The 16,864-nt window shown below is 35.7% G+C and overlaps 1 protein-coding gene across 2 annotated transcripts in view; it reads right to left on the bottom strand.

Annotated features, from left to right (window-relative positions):
* Positions 1–16,864, bottom strand: part of Klf12 (KLF transcription factor 12) — a 445,629-nt gene that overhangs the window by 302,982 nt on the left and 125,783 nt on the right. For both annotated transcript variants that reach the window (XM_076872059.2, XM_076872060.2), the window contains one exon: positions 3,239–3,302. In XM_076872059.2, the coding sequence (XP_076728174.1) occupies positions 3,239–3,271 (33 nt within the window). In that variant the 5' untranslated portion in view covers positions 3,272–3,302. The remainder of the gene's footprint in view (positions 1–3,238; positions 3,303–16,864) is intronic.

The raw sequence follows: 16,864 nt of genomic DNA, 5'->3' as shown, positions 1-16,864 counted from the left end.
GTTTGCCTTTGAGATGAAATCACAGAATGGCATGAATGTAACCCAGAACACATTACAGGATACTAATACCAATACCATGCTGCCCTTTAGGACCCTACAGCTGCGTATCTTTTTCACAACTACATTCTTTTTGCTTTCACTGCCCAACAGCTTTTGAAATAATTCAGATAGGTGTCGCAGGTCCATTTTGCAAATGAGAAAATTAAAATTCACAGAGGAGAAGTCGTGGGCCCAAGATTACACAGACATAACTGCAGAGCCAAGACCTGACTTTTTCTAATTCCACATTCACTGCCCAGGCAGAGGCCCTGCCCAAGCGGACAGAACGTGACAGCATAATTCCCTCGCGTGCACAGTGGCCTTCTGAGCACCTACAGCCATGTAGTTGAAAACTGAGGAAAGCTGGACTGCTACTGTTACCATCCCTCTATTCTGCACAAGGAGCTAGCCTTGGAACTTCATGGAAAAGGAATTTAAAGTCATTACACTATACATACCAATCACTAGGAAACAAGCCCTTTATGTGTGGAATGCAAGCATGTTCAGAAAAGCTTGGAATTGTCCTCTTGGTTTCCAAATGCAAAAAGTAAAAGTTACCCTACTGCTGATGCTGGGTGGCTTAAGCAGCTGTTCATCAGACATAGTCACAGAGCAAAAGTCTTAATGTGAACTCTGATAAGCTGGTCTAATGTATATGCATGTGTATGCTATGAACATCTGCTGTGAGCCAGCTGCTGAGAATCACTGAGTGAATACATAAAATGGCTGCAAAATCAGGAAGTAAAGCGAGCAGCCAGGTCCCCCCACCGAAACCACCACATTCACAAGTAACTGCTGAAATACAGTAAGGAGTATATACCCCGGGGTTTAAGCTGATATTTATGAGCAGGAAATAATGAATGATTGGAATATTTTCAGAATTTATTTCATGTTTTCTAATGGCACACAGTAAAGAGAAAAATTCAAGTGCCATGAAATTGAGTAAAGAAAGAACTTTATGTGAATGTATGATTTTTAATAAAAGGGCAGATGAAGACTACTCTTGGAAGTAAGAGTCATGGACATGACAGAAATTTTATAAATCCCAAGTAGGCTATTTACATTTTAGAAACTAAGCAGAAAGGCACAACATGATACTCTGTGTCTCTTGGCAAGATTTTATCACCACTGGCAAACTGGAAATGCACAGAACAGTTTTAAGAGCCATATTCAAATCCCTCTTCACTTCTGAAGGCTGTGTCGCACTGCTTTCACTGATGACATTTTTCTTAACATCTTAATAGTGACAAGGTCAATAGACTTAAAATACAGAAAACATAAATTTTCAAAATCTGCAGTTTTCTCCCTGAATCAGACTTTGTTAAAACTAACAGCAGCTGACTGAAGCAGACTTAAAAACAAGCACCAATGTATTTTCTGTTCTGAGGGATCTATATGTATATATAACTAAAAATATGGACTGAATCTACGAAAAAGTAGCAAGAAAGAAAACAATCCAATGGGACAAATACATTACATGAAATACCAACCGCTCCATCCCTTATAAAGACTTTTGGACTCATGAATGATGGACTATGAGGCAGGATCGTTTAGAATGAATCACATATATTATCGACAAAATGAAATGAAAATATTTTCAGTTTATCCTCAGGCTAAGTAGTAACGTGATGATTCTCTCTGCCAACATCTTCAGTTGTCATCAAAAACTCAGGGAACAATGACATGACCAACATTTATAAATTTACAATTTAACTGTGATTCATTTAAACATAAAAATTGAATGACAATTGAATGAAAACAGCATAATACTGTCTCAACGTCATGCATAAGGAGAGAGCTAAGGAAACTTTGCATGATAGTGTCTAAAGGACATTTCCATGTTTATAGAAAGATAAAGGAAAAATTTTTACATTTTCTAGGTGTGTCCCACTAGTCTTAAGGAGTACATAATTCAACTTCATCACTGTATAAACCAAATTATCAATGATGTGTTTGGGTCAGCTCATCTTCAGCTAGTGAAAGCCAATTGTTAATTTTAAGGAATCATGTAAGCCCATTGGCAAACCACTGAAGTCACCACCAGTAGGGGTATTTACACCACAGGAATCGACAAACACCACACATAAAACTATCATTTCCCATTCTTCACACAGCCCGTCAGTTTACCAGCACATCAATGGCCCACACACAAAAAAAGCACATGGTACATGAGCCCTCACAAAACAGGTGCACCCACAGAGACAATACCGAGGTCATGTAAAATGGACATTTTTGATACAAGTTTCCCTTGAATCAATACTTCCTGTCTGAAAACTCTGCAGATACAAACACTACAAAGGAAAATTTTAGCAGTGAGCTTGGAAGAGAAGATTTTAAGTGGGAAATCATTTGTAAGTATCCATGAAAGTGGGCTGACAGAAAAAGACATAGCATGGCATACATTTATTTTTTGAAAGCACTAAGAATAATAAGGGAAGGAAAACATGAATTATATGTGTTATACAGCCATATGAAGGGTTCTGAGGCACATACCTCTACGCCAGATCTGTACAATATAAAAGCTTTATTTATGAAATGGAAATAGTTTAATATAATGTAATTTCCTTGGTTTTACCTATGACTCTTATATTAAAACCAGTAAGAAATGTAAGAAAAACTCAAATAACTACCGCAAATAAAGCAATGCCCAGTATTTCCCTATAGTCGAAATTCGCAGGGTTTTTCCCTCCTTTAAGTCTCACTGTATTTGTCTGTAGGAAACTAAAGTTAAAACCTTCCATCATGATCCCACTTTTCCAATGAAGACAAAGACTTCAGGGGCAAAGAATGCAGCAATACTGCACCAGCACAGTGTTGGTTTTAGGTTTAGCCTCATAGAAACTGATGTACATTAAACAAAATCTGACCTCCTTTGGGGTTTTCTTTCGATCCCAGTGATCAGTTGTTATCAAGTGGTTTTCCATATTTTAATATTCATTTGAAAGTTGATGCTTAAAATACCACCTTGAGATCCGGGAAAGAAAGACAGCTACACATGTACAAAAACAGATGGCTTCCTTACAAATGTCTATGTTTAAGGGGTTAAAAAGAAAAATTATTTTTTACAGATAAATGTGCATGTACAGTATTGACCTTTATCTCATTCAAACAACGAAATGCTCTCATGGAAATAACTGTCCAAATACAATGCTCAAAATAATACTATTTTCAATGCAATTATACAACTTGATTAACCGACCTTTATTGTTTTCCTCTTCATATGGATATTCATTCATCCATTTGTTTCTAGAGTCACATTGATCCTGCAAGAAATGCACAGAGGAAGATACGGTGAGAAGAACTTCTAAAATTTGATGCTATTCCTCTACAACAGAAAGAAAAAAAATACATTTAAATCCTGGTCACTTAAGCTCGTGGTTATGGAATGAAACATGAATACCAGAGTTGAGGGAGTCTTTCAGTTTCTTGTTTTTGTTTGTTTTTCAACAGTGGCAAAGTGGAGGGGGAAAAGGAAGTGAGGACGAGAAGCGGCTCTGACAGGATGACAATATCTAGAGCACAAGGTGATAAAGTCCTAGATAAAGTCCAGGGAGGGAACAAAGAATAGGATGCAACAGAGAGAGAGAGAGAAGGCTGAGAAGAAAATGCCAGAATCTGGCTTATGTGTGAATTTACTACACGGAAGAGAATTCACAAACACTCAAGTTGGAGCACTTCACTCCATTACTCTTAGCAACTAGCGAATGTTTAAAAAACTGTTGATTTACTAAGGAAATGGTCCTTTTTCTCAATCAATACGGATGTGCAGAATTAATAATGAATACATCTGGGTGGCTCCATATTGGCCAATATCCAGTAACTTTTTAAAAACCGTCTGAAGTTCACATACATCACTTCTTAAAAATTAAAGTAAATATTTACATGGCTTATAAAAGGTCCCCAATCTCCAAGTCCACTTGGATTTCACCAAATGTAATTAAATATTACTGAGCTGGACTATTCTGATTACAACAAACCTATTTGCCCCATTTGGACATATCTTACAAGTCCTCCTATTTACTTGCTCAGCATTATGTAACTTGCTTCAGAATTTCCATTTCATGAGGCAAATTTTCTTTGGCATTCAGTTGAGCTGGCTTATTAGGCACAGTTGCCCTTTTTTTTTTTTTTTTTTTTTGGTTTTGAATTACACTCAAGAGGGGACACGCCTTGGAATTCTTCAGAGCACCTATTCAGTGCCAACGTCTGTATACTGCAGCGAAAGGCCTGGTTTCCTGTGTATGTGTTTCCATACATCTGGACAGAACAAGGACTCACTGACTCAAAAGGCCTTAGGTGAAGTGCAGCAGAGTTCATATGTTCCATAGGCTCTGCCTGTGAAGCAATCTGGCCTTTAATTTTATTTGAGTTTTAAATCAACCTCTCCCACCCAATCCACCTCAAAACATATCCCCTAAGATGTACTGTAGCTTTTATTAGAAATGCTGCTTAAAAAGCAACACAGAATCTTAATATTACAGTGAATAGAAATCCCTTGTAACGAATGTAATTCTTCTATTCTACATTATGAAACCACAATAAGAGTTTCTTTTTAAATACTTCATTTAGGTATTCTGTTATCAAAACACTTCTTGTCCCTTCTAGACTTAAGTTGTCAAGGGTCAGGAACTGATCTAGCCCAGTCAGTTCCAGCTTCTTAAGAAAATGTATGGGGTACTTCAAAAATGGCTTCCATTTTACTTTCTGGCTCATTACATTTCAAAATGGGATTCTGTAAATATTTTTTTCATATTTTAGTATGCAGCCAGCCCTATATATCCACAGGTTCCACAACCACTGATTCAACCAACCACAAATTGAACATATTCAAACAAATTGCACATGTACTAAATATGTACAGACCTTTTTCCTTGCCATTTTCCCCTAAACAATGCAGCATAACATATGTACATGGTATTAGTGATTCTAAGTAATCTAGAGGCTACTTATTTAAAGTACATAGGAGAATATGTGTAGGTTACATGCATATATTATGAAATCTTATTTCATATAAAATTCTTGGGCATTTTCAGATTTGGTATTCACAGGGGTTTCCTGAGACCAATCCCCTCTTGGATACCAAGGAATAACTGGTACCATGATTATTTTCCCATGATTTTAAATGCATTAATGCTTTATCCAAAATTCTAAATACACTATTGTAGAAACTTTAATTTCCATGTAAAATTGTATGATTTTTATTAATACTTAAATATCCATCCATGTAAATCTTGTATAAACCTAGTCTTAATGATTCCTTTGTACAACCAAAGAAGATGCCTTCAGACATACATGAATACTGATTAGGAGGGGGAACAGACCAGGGAGGCTCACTATAGATCCCAGCCACCTCTCACTCAGCCAGATGCCCTAATCCCATGCCCCGGTATTTGACTGCACCAATGCATATTCTTACTGGGAGAAGTGTGGGCCACCATAGTGCCATTCTTGTCTTTCACAATACATAGCGGAGAGGCTCGCAAATTTTAGGAGACCAATAAATGTTGGAGAATGAACAAAAGTAATAATGAAAAAGAGAAGAAAGATCAGAGAAAACTCACTTTGACGTTAATTATGAGAATATATTTTACCCAGGGAATTTAGGCTGTAATGATATAATCAGTATTTTTAGGTACAATCTGCAGGCTAAAACAAACAGTAGATTATGTTAACTATACATAGCACAATATCACACATTACAGCATCACAATATTTCAGCATTTTAGGCTTCAAAAAAATATCCTAATGTGATCATTTTTTCTGAAGGCAGTTCTGAGAATTGAGAACATGAACTACTTCAAGATCTCCTTGACAATGATGAAACTGATCAGAGGTATATTTTGTACCCAACATGACAAATTAGCTTATGTCAGGATCCTTATGAAACTGCTATTTTAGTTCTAAGTCTTAGTGCATGGCCCTTCATGGTTTATTTTACCATCTACCCTTGCAGTCACCTACAGTTTAAATATATATGTCTATGTGTGTTAAAGCTGGGGCTAATTTTTTATTTCCATCCAATTTAGATTCCCAAAAGAACATTCAAAACCCTCTCTTGCTCTTTTACCTCCATGCCATACTTGATAGTGGCACGAATGAAGGTAAGAAAATGAAGACAGTTTAAAAGTGAGACTAGGAACTGATCTCATCTCTATCGTGTACTAGGTATATGAGCCAAAAAAGCTGAACAGAACTGAGGCCAATATTCTTGTTCACAGAAGCAGGGATAGTCATAAGTGCTGCCTTGTCTCCTAGGCCTACCCCAATTGAAGCAGTGTCTACATGGCAATCTGCAAAATCTTAAGCGCCAAACACATTAAGAATTGTCACTTTAATGATTGAGGAACTGAACAGGGAAAGAAAAAAAAATATTCCCTAAATGGAGTCCACATGATAGAACAGATGAAAACCTAATTTTATTCATGCTAAGAGGCCTTTGGGTTATATTCCAAATCCCTCTTGAAACCAAATCATAATATAAAATACGAAAATATTACCTTTCCCATACCAGTTAATATTCTCGTCAGTTTTCCAGCTAAATATACTTAGCTTTGCCAAAAGGTTTTCTGAAGTTACCCAGTGAATCTTCCCAAGACACAGGCATTTTAAAGGCCAGTATCCTCACCAAAAAATCTCATCATACATGGTTGTAGGTCTTGCTTTCCTGGCTTCAAATCATATTTAATTGTCCTTAGGTTAAGGAGAGAAAAGGATTAGTCTCTTATTTCAATATCAAAAACATGAGAAATTTTTTTAAAAAGTCTAAAGTTGTCTTTTACAAAAAGATTTAAATTTGGTTGTAAACAAAACACTGCCACCTGGAGCCATGGGTAAATTCTCATGTTTTGGAGGAGAGTAGAATAATTTCACTTACACCCATTTCTCTATGGTAGTTAGTTACAAACCACAGAGAATGACTTTCTAAGTACTTCACTTTTTTTTTTTTCTTAAAATTTTTATATATGATCACCCAGCTTCCGTTAGAATTCAAAGACAGTACAGCAGAAATGACCTTGGCCATATGAAAGTGGACGCTATCCACTTTAAAATATAAGGAGTTACTTTGGAGTAATTACCTCAAGAGCACAAACAGTACATGAAGAATTTTACAGGACCAGGTCACTTGCTCTTCATGACATCCTAAATGATCTATTAGGTTCTCAACCTTTAAAAGTCAGTGTTTCATACATTTAAATACTTCAAGACCAAAAGTATACTTGTTGCTGGTTCCTCTAGAAGTCCCTTTATGTATCTTTAAATGGAGTTAGAGAAACATGTTTTAGATGTGTTTATAGACATGTGACTATTCAAGGTATTCCACTCTTTGCCCAAAGGTAATTTAGTTGTTGTATTTCAAGTAAATTGAATTCTGTTGCTGGTACAGAAATCCCATTTGGAATTCTCCCTTCTAGATTCAGGTTTACAAATCACTGCTTCATTAGTTGTGATCTTGTATTTTCCAGTACTGATACAAAGAAAAAAAAAATCAGATAATAGAGGTTAATATACAGGGCTGGGATTGTGGCTCAGAAGTAGAGCGCTTGCCTGGCATGCATGAAGCACTGGGTTCAATCCTCAGCACCATATAAAATGAAAAATAAAAATATTGTCTCCACCTATAACTAAAAAAATAAATATTTTTTTAAAAAAGGCTAATATCCAGAGTCAATTCAGTTACCACAGATTTCAAAGCAGATGAGAGAGTTGGGCGGGCAGGCTTTGTACATACATGTCTGGGATATTATATAACAAGTTCAAGTTTGCCTTGCTTTGAGTATCAAGGTTTCTACCAAGTAAGTTGATTTTTTTTTTCTTCATTTAAAGCTATTTCTGTTTCATTTGTCTCAGTGAGTTATCTTGGGAACTAAAAATATTTGAAGGTTAATCTAAATATTTCTAGAAATAAATGCAAATCTAAGTGCTATGTTTTCACAGCTATTTTTACTTGAAATGAAGAGAAACTAAAGACACAAAGCAGAATGCTTGTTGCTAAGTGACAGGTGACCCTACTTTTGAACATGTACATCACATGTGGATTTCCACTAGACACGTGTCATTCTGTATAGAGAAGCAAACTAATGTTCAAATTTTTTTTTTAAATAGGCCATAGGTAATCAGCAAGTCCTGTTTATATGAATAGAGATGCCCCTCACAATAGGAAAGGATTGTATTTATTTCCAATAAATATAATAACTTCAATGCAGATGATTTCCTGGACATATTTTATAATGGCACATTATACTTTCTCACATTCCAACTCTTCCTCTAGACAAAAATCACACACAAAAAATTCTATTTCCTCTCCTTTGGCTCACCAGGCAATCCAGGGGGCAACAGAGAAAACTTCTGGATTTCACAAGAACAAATGAATGACAAGCGTCCTTCCATTTGCAAAAGGCCAAGGGTCACCAAGAGAAGGTCCAAGTATGGAAGCCAGACAAAATGAACATCAACTGTAACACTTCCACATACCCCGGTCTCCTTATTTGTTAAACTGGCACCATAAACCTCCCCTTTTTTTCCAAGTTAGGAATACTGAAAAATAATGTCTCTAAAGTGTCCCAGGGCTATTTGGCCCATAAGAAGGCCAATAAATGTCAGTCCCATCCCTACTTCCTACTTTTAAAATCAAGTACACAAACACCTCTTTCCACTTAAACTTTCCAGAGAACTATATCCTATCTTGAGACTTAAGTTCCACTTTCGAAAATGATATTCAACCAGGATTGTGTGTTTCTCAAAGGAAGGTGATACAGAAGAAATAGAGTACAATCTCATAGTACATTGTTTATAATTCATCCATTAAGAGAATTCAATGGTGCAACAGCTAACAGAATTAGGAGAAAGGGAATTCAAAGGTCATTAATAACCCATATTCAATAATGATCCCCTTGAAATTCCAACTACAAATCAATCAACTGAAATTCTTCTATTTTCCTATTTCCAGTTTTATGGTTTCAAAAATATATATACTTTCATCTAGGAATTCTTCACTATTAGAAAATCTGATTTAAAAAAAATTTAAGAATTAAGGTCCTTCTTGGAGTAAGGTATGCCTGAAAGCTTGAGCAGTCAATTAAGGACAGAGTTGGGTGAATAAACAGCCCAATTTCAAAAGGAGGAGGTAAAGCCAAAGCACAATGACATGGAAATTACTCTTTTAATCTGTTTTCAGCTTCCATCCCATTTCACCGCATCATTCTATAGACCCGGAGAACAAATAAACCTTTAAAAGAAAGTAACCATAGCAAATGAATTAAGCATTTCTTTTACATATATTGTGCTCAGTGTAACAGTTTGAAAAGTAATTTATGCTCTGCTTATAGTCAAGCATAACTGCCATTTTATTGGGATTGCATAGTCAAAAATCTGATTAGTACTGCAAAGGATTGACAAGATGATTAAATTTGCTTTTGTGTGTCTAATTCACGTGCCTTAGTTTGTAACAAAATATAAGCATGTGCCATTTGTGCTTGCACGTAAGCCCGTGAGTACCACGTTTCACTACCTGCTGCCAAAAGGGCTGGCCACACACAAGTCTGCACTGTCAGATGAAGAACAATGACATCCTTCTTTTTAACCCTATGTATCAGGATGTGTTTTAAACTATCAAGCTAAAGATGTTAAAATCTTGGGGTTTTTAAGAAGCTGGTGGGAGGGAGGGAAGAATGGAGTACCCCGTATGTCTTCTCACCAGTTCACTCCTTGACACTATACACAAGTGAACTGTGGTTATAAGATCTATGCATTAAAAAAGCGAACTTAAATTTTGAAACCAAACGAAAATCCATCAAACATATACTTGGTATCAATGAAAATGCTTAGTTGGCACAACCTAAGAATTTCTCTACTACTTTGCTTCAGTGGGTTGCATAGCCAGATAAATTAGAGAATAAATAGCTTAAAGTTTTATACACTAAAAATCTGTGACATATTGAAGAAAAATAAGTCACCTTATTCAGTATGCAATATACTTACTTGGCTTTTCTATTAATTGTTACCTTGTATGCTTATCTGCCAATGCTAAGCAAGATAAATCCATTCAAATGCATAGTAAACAGTTTGCTCAGGGAATAAATTTATTTTCTAGTCCATCACAACAATAGCTGATTAAAATATGTTGTTCTTATTCACTTTTGAATTAATTCACATGAAATACAACAAATATTTATTAAATTGTGGGGAAAACATTCCATCAAACTGTAAAACCTGAGTAGAAAAACAAACGGCACATGCTTAATTATGGTTGACATTTAAATGAAATTTGCATTCTCAAAATATTGAGCAATAATCAGAAAATATCAGACAGTATTTTTAGGATACTTGCATATTCAATACCTTCACACCTCTGAACCCAAGAAATGTGGGTTTTGTAATATAATTTGAAAGAGGGATCAAAGAATTGAATAATTTGTTTTACTGACATTTTGACATAGTGATTCAGAAACATGAGGAATTATTTCATTTTTTTAATGTCTATCTTATTCGTTGCCGAGTGCCTTGCTGAGCAAGTTTTAAATACCTAAACTCATCACTCCAGCAGGTAGATTTAGACATCATATTCTTCATCTTACATATCTCATAATCCACACACAAAGCTAGCTATCAAAATAATCAATTAGCATTTCCCAATGATGGGCAAGTTAATAGGCTGTCAAATAGGTTGCATAACCATATGTTTCTCTCATAACTAAATACCAGAAAAATCAAAATAATATTTGTTGAGAATGAAAAATTTTAGGGTGATTCTTATTAGTAAGAACCAAAAAAGACCCCTTTGAAAACTGAATACTAAAATTTCAGAGAACCAACATGAATATACTCCAGCAAATGATCTCAAGTGATATCATGGACTTATAAGTGATATATGTTAGAAGGTAAATATATTCTGTTCATTTATCCATGAATCACCTACATGGTGGGAATGAAGGATATGAAGACTAATATGGTACAGCACCTGATTTTAAATAGCTTACACTCAACAAAATGCATCAAGCATAAATAAGCAAAGTAATTGTAACAGTAACAATTCTTTGAATGATACCACATATTTAACATTGACTAGGTGCTTTTAAATACATTATCTAGTTCAATCATGTATAAAACAGCTATTCCAGTTCATAAGATATGACATCCACATTTTACAATGAAAACAACTGTTCTTCAAGCCAGTATTCTTCCACCCACATCAAGATACCCTCCTTAAGAACAAACCAGGAAGTCTGGTGAAGGAACAGATTGGAGGTTGAGGAAAAGACAAAGTTCATTCCAGAAAAATGGGGGACAAAAGACATTTCAGGTAAAGAAGGCAAGTTGAGGGTGAATACATTGAAGTCTGATTTTGAGAACAAGCATACATGTGGGTAGATATGTATATTGCACAGAGAATACGTTTGAATATGCACACACATATGCAAAAATGTCCTATGAATCAACATTGTTACATTCATCAGCCTATCCCACTGTCAGGGGGACTCTAATATAAAAAGGAAGATTTGTATCAAGTGAGTAAGAAACAATTCTGAAAGTCTAACCTCTACTGCCTTAGGTGAACAGTTGTCTTACATAAAGGGATTTAAGTACATATGCTAAATCAGGAACACTGATATGATTTTTTTTTTAATTCTATGAAAAGTTACATAAGAACTGTTTTCATGAATTGTGTGCCATATGATTCTTGGTATTTCTAACACCTCTGATCAAACATTTTGGATACAAATATGAATCAATTAAAAAAAAAAGCCCATGGATAACACATGTATAAATGAACATATATACAGCCAAGTGCTGGAGGAAAACTGACCAAGGAGAAAATCCTGAAGAGTATGCATGTTAGAAAAGTCAGTTTATCTTTAAAAACAAATTAAAACAATAATTTTTTTAAAAAGACTGAAAAATAATAGTGTGGCACCAAGGCCTGTCAAAAGCGTTTTGAAATAATAATCGCAAAGCAAATATTGCGTAACTGTTTTCCATAATGACTGTACTAATCCACATTCCCTCAAACAGTGATTATGAGTTCCCCTTTTTCCACCAATTGCAGCAACATGAATGAAACTGGATAAGCAAAATAAGATAAGCTAAGTCAGATACTGCATATTCTCACTCATTTGTGGAAGCTGAAAAAGTTGATCTCACGTGTCCCCCCGGAGTTCATGTGTTGGGAGGCAGTGGAACCTTTAAGAGAAGGGATCCAACACAAGGAGTCTGGGTCACTGGGTCCCTACCCTGGGAAGGGATGAATATTGTTTAAGGAAATCCACTTTGTTCTCTTGAACAGAGATGTTATAAAAGAGCAAGACTGGTCCATTCTGACTCTCTCTGGTGTCCTGTCTTGCCACCTGATCTCTGTCACACAGACTCCCACCATGATGCTATTCACCAGGACAGAGCCAACAGGGCCCTCAGCAGAGATGAGCAGATATCAGTGTTTTGCAAGCTAAATAAATCCTTTTTGTCATTTTTATTGGTTCTTTCTTGTTGCACTTGACAGTAGAATCAACACTGATATAATTATAAAAGCATGGAATGGACCTTGTTCAAAGTCAGGCCCCTGTACCTTTCCTACCCCTTCCCTCTCCCCATATCCTGGTCCCTTCCCTCTATTGATTTTTCTGCCATTTGCCCATTGTAATATTTAAATTAATTTACAGTGGGTGTACATGACAGGGAGATTCACTGTGGTGTACTCACATATGTACACAGGAAAGTTGTGTCAGATTCATTCTGCTGTCTTCCCTTTTCCCATCCCCCGCCCTTCCTTCATTCCCCTTTGTCTGCTCCACTGAATTTCTACCTCTCCCCACTATTGTGGGTTAGCATCCACATATCAGAGAAAACATACAACCTTGGGGTTTGGGAATTGGCTTATTTCATTTAGCTTGACAGTCTCCATATCCATCCATTTATCAGCAAGTGTCATAGTCATTCTTCTTAATGTCTGAATAATACTCCATTTCTTTACCCATTCATCTGTTAAAGGGCACCTAGGTTGGTTACACAGTTTAGCTATTGTGAGTTGACATGCTATAAATATTAATTTGGCTGGGTGACTGAAGTATGCTGATTTTAAGTCCTTTTTAAGATGTGGTACAACCTGGTCAAATGATGGTTCCATTCCTAGTTTTTTGAGGAATAGCCAAACAGCTTTCCATAGTGGTTGCACCAATTTGCAGTCTCACCAGCAATGTATGAGTGTACCCTTTTCCCCACATCCTCTCCAACATTGTTACTTATGTTCTTGATTGCTGCCATTCTGACTGGAATGAGATGGAATCTCAGTGTAATTTTAATTTGCATTTCTCTAATTGCTAGAGATATTGAACTTTTTTCTTGTTTGTTGTCCATTCATCTCTTCATATGTGAAGTGCCTGTTCAGTTCCTTTGCCCATTTATGTGTGTGTGTGTGTGTGTGTGTGTGTGTGTGTGTGTGTGTGTAAGTTTGAGTTCTTTATATATCCTGGAGATTAATGCTCTGAGGTGAAGGGGGCAAAGATTTTCTCCCATTCTGTAGGCTCTCTCTTCATGTTCTTGATTGTTTCCTTTGCTATGAAGAAACTTTTTCATTCGATACCATCCCATTTATTAATTCTTGATTTTATTTCTTGCCCTTTAGGAGTCTTGCTGAGGAAGTCAGGTCCTGAGCCGATATTTTGGATTGTTGGGCCTATATTTTGTATAGCAGGTGGCAGATTTCTGGTCTAATTCCTAGGTATTTGATACACTTTGAGTTTTCTGCAGGGTGAGAGACAGGGGTTCAGTTTCGTTCTACTACATATGGATTTCCAGTTTTCCCAGCACCATTTGTTAAAGAGGCTATATTTTCTCTAATGTATGTTTTTTTTTTTCTTTACAACTAGCCAGCCTTAGTTATTTAGTTAAAGCTACAGAAGATTGACTAAAACAGTTCTCAGAACATAGAAATGAAAAATATTCAAGGAGATAGAAATGATACTTGTTCTGACCTGGTCACTACAAATTGTGTACATGTTTTGAATTATCATATGTAAAAATACTGTGTCAATTTTAAAATATTGCATGATTGCAGGATTAGAAATCTATTTAGAGAAATACATGAAAATACTAAAATTAAGATTCAGCCCATATGCAAATATATATAGTATGCCTAATTTTTAAGAAATATTCACAAGTGAAATAATCAAATCATTGTGGGCAAGCAGATTAAGTGCTCACATGTATTTCCCCAAAAAATAAGGGTAATGTGTTTTTACATTTTACACACTGTTTCATTCAAAAACCACCAGCCTTCCTGTAATCCCAGCAGCTTGGAAGACTGAGGCAAGAGGATCACAAGTTCAAAGCCAGCCTCAGCAACTTAGCAAGGACCTAAGCAACTCAGTGAGACCCTGTCTCTAAATAAAATACAAAAAAAGGCTGGGGATGTGGCTCAGTGGTTAAGCACCCTGGGTTCAATCCCTGGTAACAAAACAAAAACAAAAAACAGGCTTTAAAAGAAAAGAATCATTTAAATTCTTGAACTTTATTCCTGAAAATGGGTAAATAAATCTTGGAAGATACAAGGAAGTAAAGCTGCTGGACAAAGACCCGAATTCAAATCATTCACTGCATAGATGGCGGAAGCGGTAGAATTACAGTAATCCTGGATTCAGTAAATACTTTAAAACAAATTTACCAAATTTACCAGTCTCCTCCAGAGACTCTGCCACATATAAACTTGTGCTATTCCTTACAACCTCATAAGAAAGGTGGGATTATTTTTCTCAATTTACCGAAGTGGAAACACAAGACAATAATTTGCCTAATAAACAGCAAAATCAGGATTTTAAAAAGTACCAGCTGAGATTTGGTCTCATGATCTTAATTACTATTCTATAACGATTCTGATAAATAAACATGGGAAAACCTGCTCATGCAAAGCACAACGGTGAGGCGCCTTTATTTGTAGAAAATATTGATAAAGCAAGCCAATTTCAGCAATATGGCATTAAAATAATGAGATTAAAACAGGTATTTCTCAACTAAAGGCATAGTCTCAGACACTTTCCCAATAAAGAGAAAATAATATTCCAAATCTTAGATCATCTGAAATCTTGCCAACATTACTATGAGGCCAGTTTTAAAAGCTTCTTCCCTAATTAGAAATTAATACTTTCCTTCAATAACTGTTTATTTTTACAGAGTTTCTAAGAATTTAGATTTGTGTACAGTCTCCTACAGGAAACCTGCGATTCATTCATTTAAACTCCTTTTTCTCTTGCTTCATTAGTGAATCCAAACATGCATAGACACAAATTTCAATTTTTCATACCACAAATAAACTTCACTCTTATAGTCAGTTTCAAAAATACATTTAAAAGGGGCCTTTCTGACCTGTACTTAAGTCTCTTATCCCAAACCGCTAATTAAAGTATGAAATTTCAAAAAAAAAAATAACTTATCCAGGAGGAATAAGAAAGAGAAAGAAAGGGGATGGACCAAATTATATTACTATATTATGTCCATATACAAATATGTAACAATGAATCCCCTTGTTGTATATGATTTTCATGCACCAATACAAGAAAATAATTTACCATTCTTTTTGTTAAGTGTTTCCCTCAGATCTGAGTGTTTAAATCCAACTAAATGACATTAGATTATTTTCTGATTCTGAAGGTAATGATACAAACGTAATATTTAACAATCTCAATAAATTAACAAAATAATAAAAGAGTTTGCATCTCCTAAAGAAAGCTAGGCAGGAAAAGATCATGCTTTCTAATAACTAAATTCCCAAATGTCATAAAAATTTAATAAATTAATAAAGAAATATAACAACTATAAAACCCCTAATCATATGTACTTGTTAATTTTCTCACATATATCTAAAGATGAAAAAGACCTATAGCATTTAGAAGGCTGGATGTGGTGTGCTTTACTCTGGAAAAGCACTGATCAATCTGGGGACAGTACGTCCCAGGTATGTGATTTATCATAAAACTCTGTTTCTTCAAAGAGCCAGAACAAACGCATTTCAGTTCAGGAGAAACAAGTAGATGACAACTAGCTAGTTCTCAGGCACAGGGCCGAGAAGTGCCAACACAGATCTGTCATTCACCTTTAATGTAAAAATAGCATCTAATCAGACTCTACTGGACACAAGTGCCACATGAGAGCAAGAAAAATACTATCTAGAGGGCTTTTTAGATCGTGATTTTTGTCCAAAACAGACTCATTTGCTTCACCACAGAGGATTGCTGGTTGTTAACTTCCATAAGAGTATCTTTTATTTTTATTCTTAAGCTTCAAAACTCCAAAGTGCTTCAACTTTCAGGATCATAAAACACATCGTGATATATGGTCCTACCTCAGCTACTCTATTTATTTATTTATATTTATATATATATATATATATATATATATATGTGTGTGTGTGTGTGTGTGTGTGTGTGTGTATGTTGTAGGTAGACACAATACTTTTATTTGTTCATTTTTATGTGATGCCAGGGATCGAACCCAGTGCCTCATGCATACTAGGCAAGAGCTCTACCACTGAACCACAACCCTCCCCCCCCCCCCCCCCAGGTAACTCTTCTTAAAGGACTCTTATTTGGCTCAGGGCCTTTACCTTTCTTCACCATATCTGGGTTCCAACATAGAAATTTTTCTCCTGCCTTAAAATGTTCAGAAAATACACTACATTGCTATTAACATTAGGCTAGCTCTACGTACACACAGTGACAGGACAATTTCTGTTGTTCCCCAGATGTTTGATCACAGCTCATATTAAATATGCTTTCATCCCCTCCACCGCCAAGTGGTCTCTGATCATTAATGTACATTTGACACAGAGGACAGGAACCAG

This window comes from Callospermophilus lateralis, chromosome 12 (assembly GCF_048772815.1).
Source record: "Callospermophilus lateralis isolate mCalLat2 chromosome 12, mCalLat2.hap1, whole genome shotgun sequence".
Lineage (NCBI taxonomy): Eukaryota > Metazoa > Chordata > Mammalia > Rodentia > Sciuridae > Callospermophilus > Callospermophilus lateralis.
The sequence above is the reverse complement of the archived record's forward strand: the minus strand, read 5'-3'. Positions and strand labels throughout refer to the sequence as shown.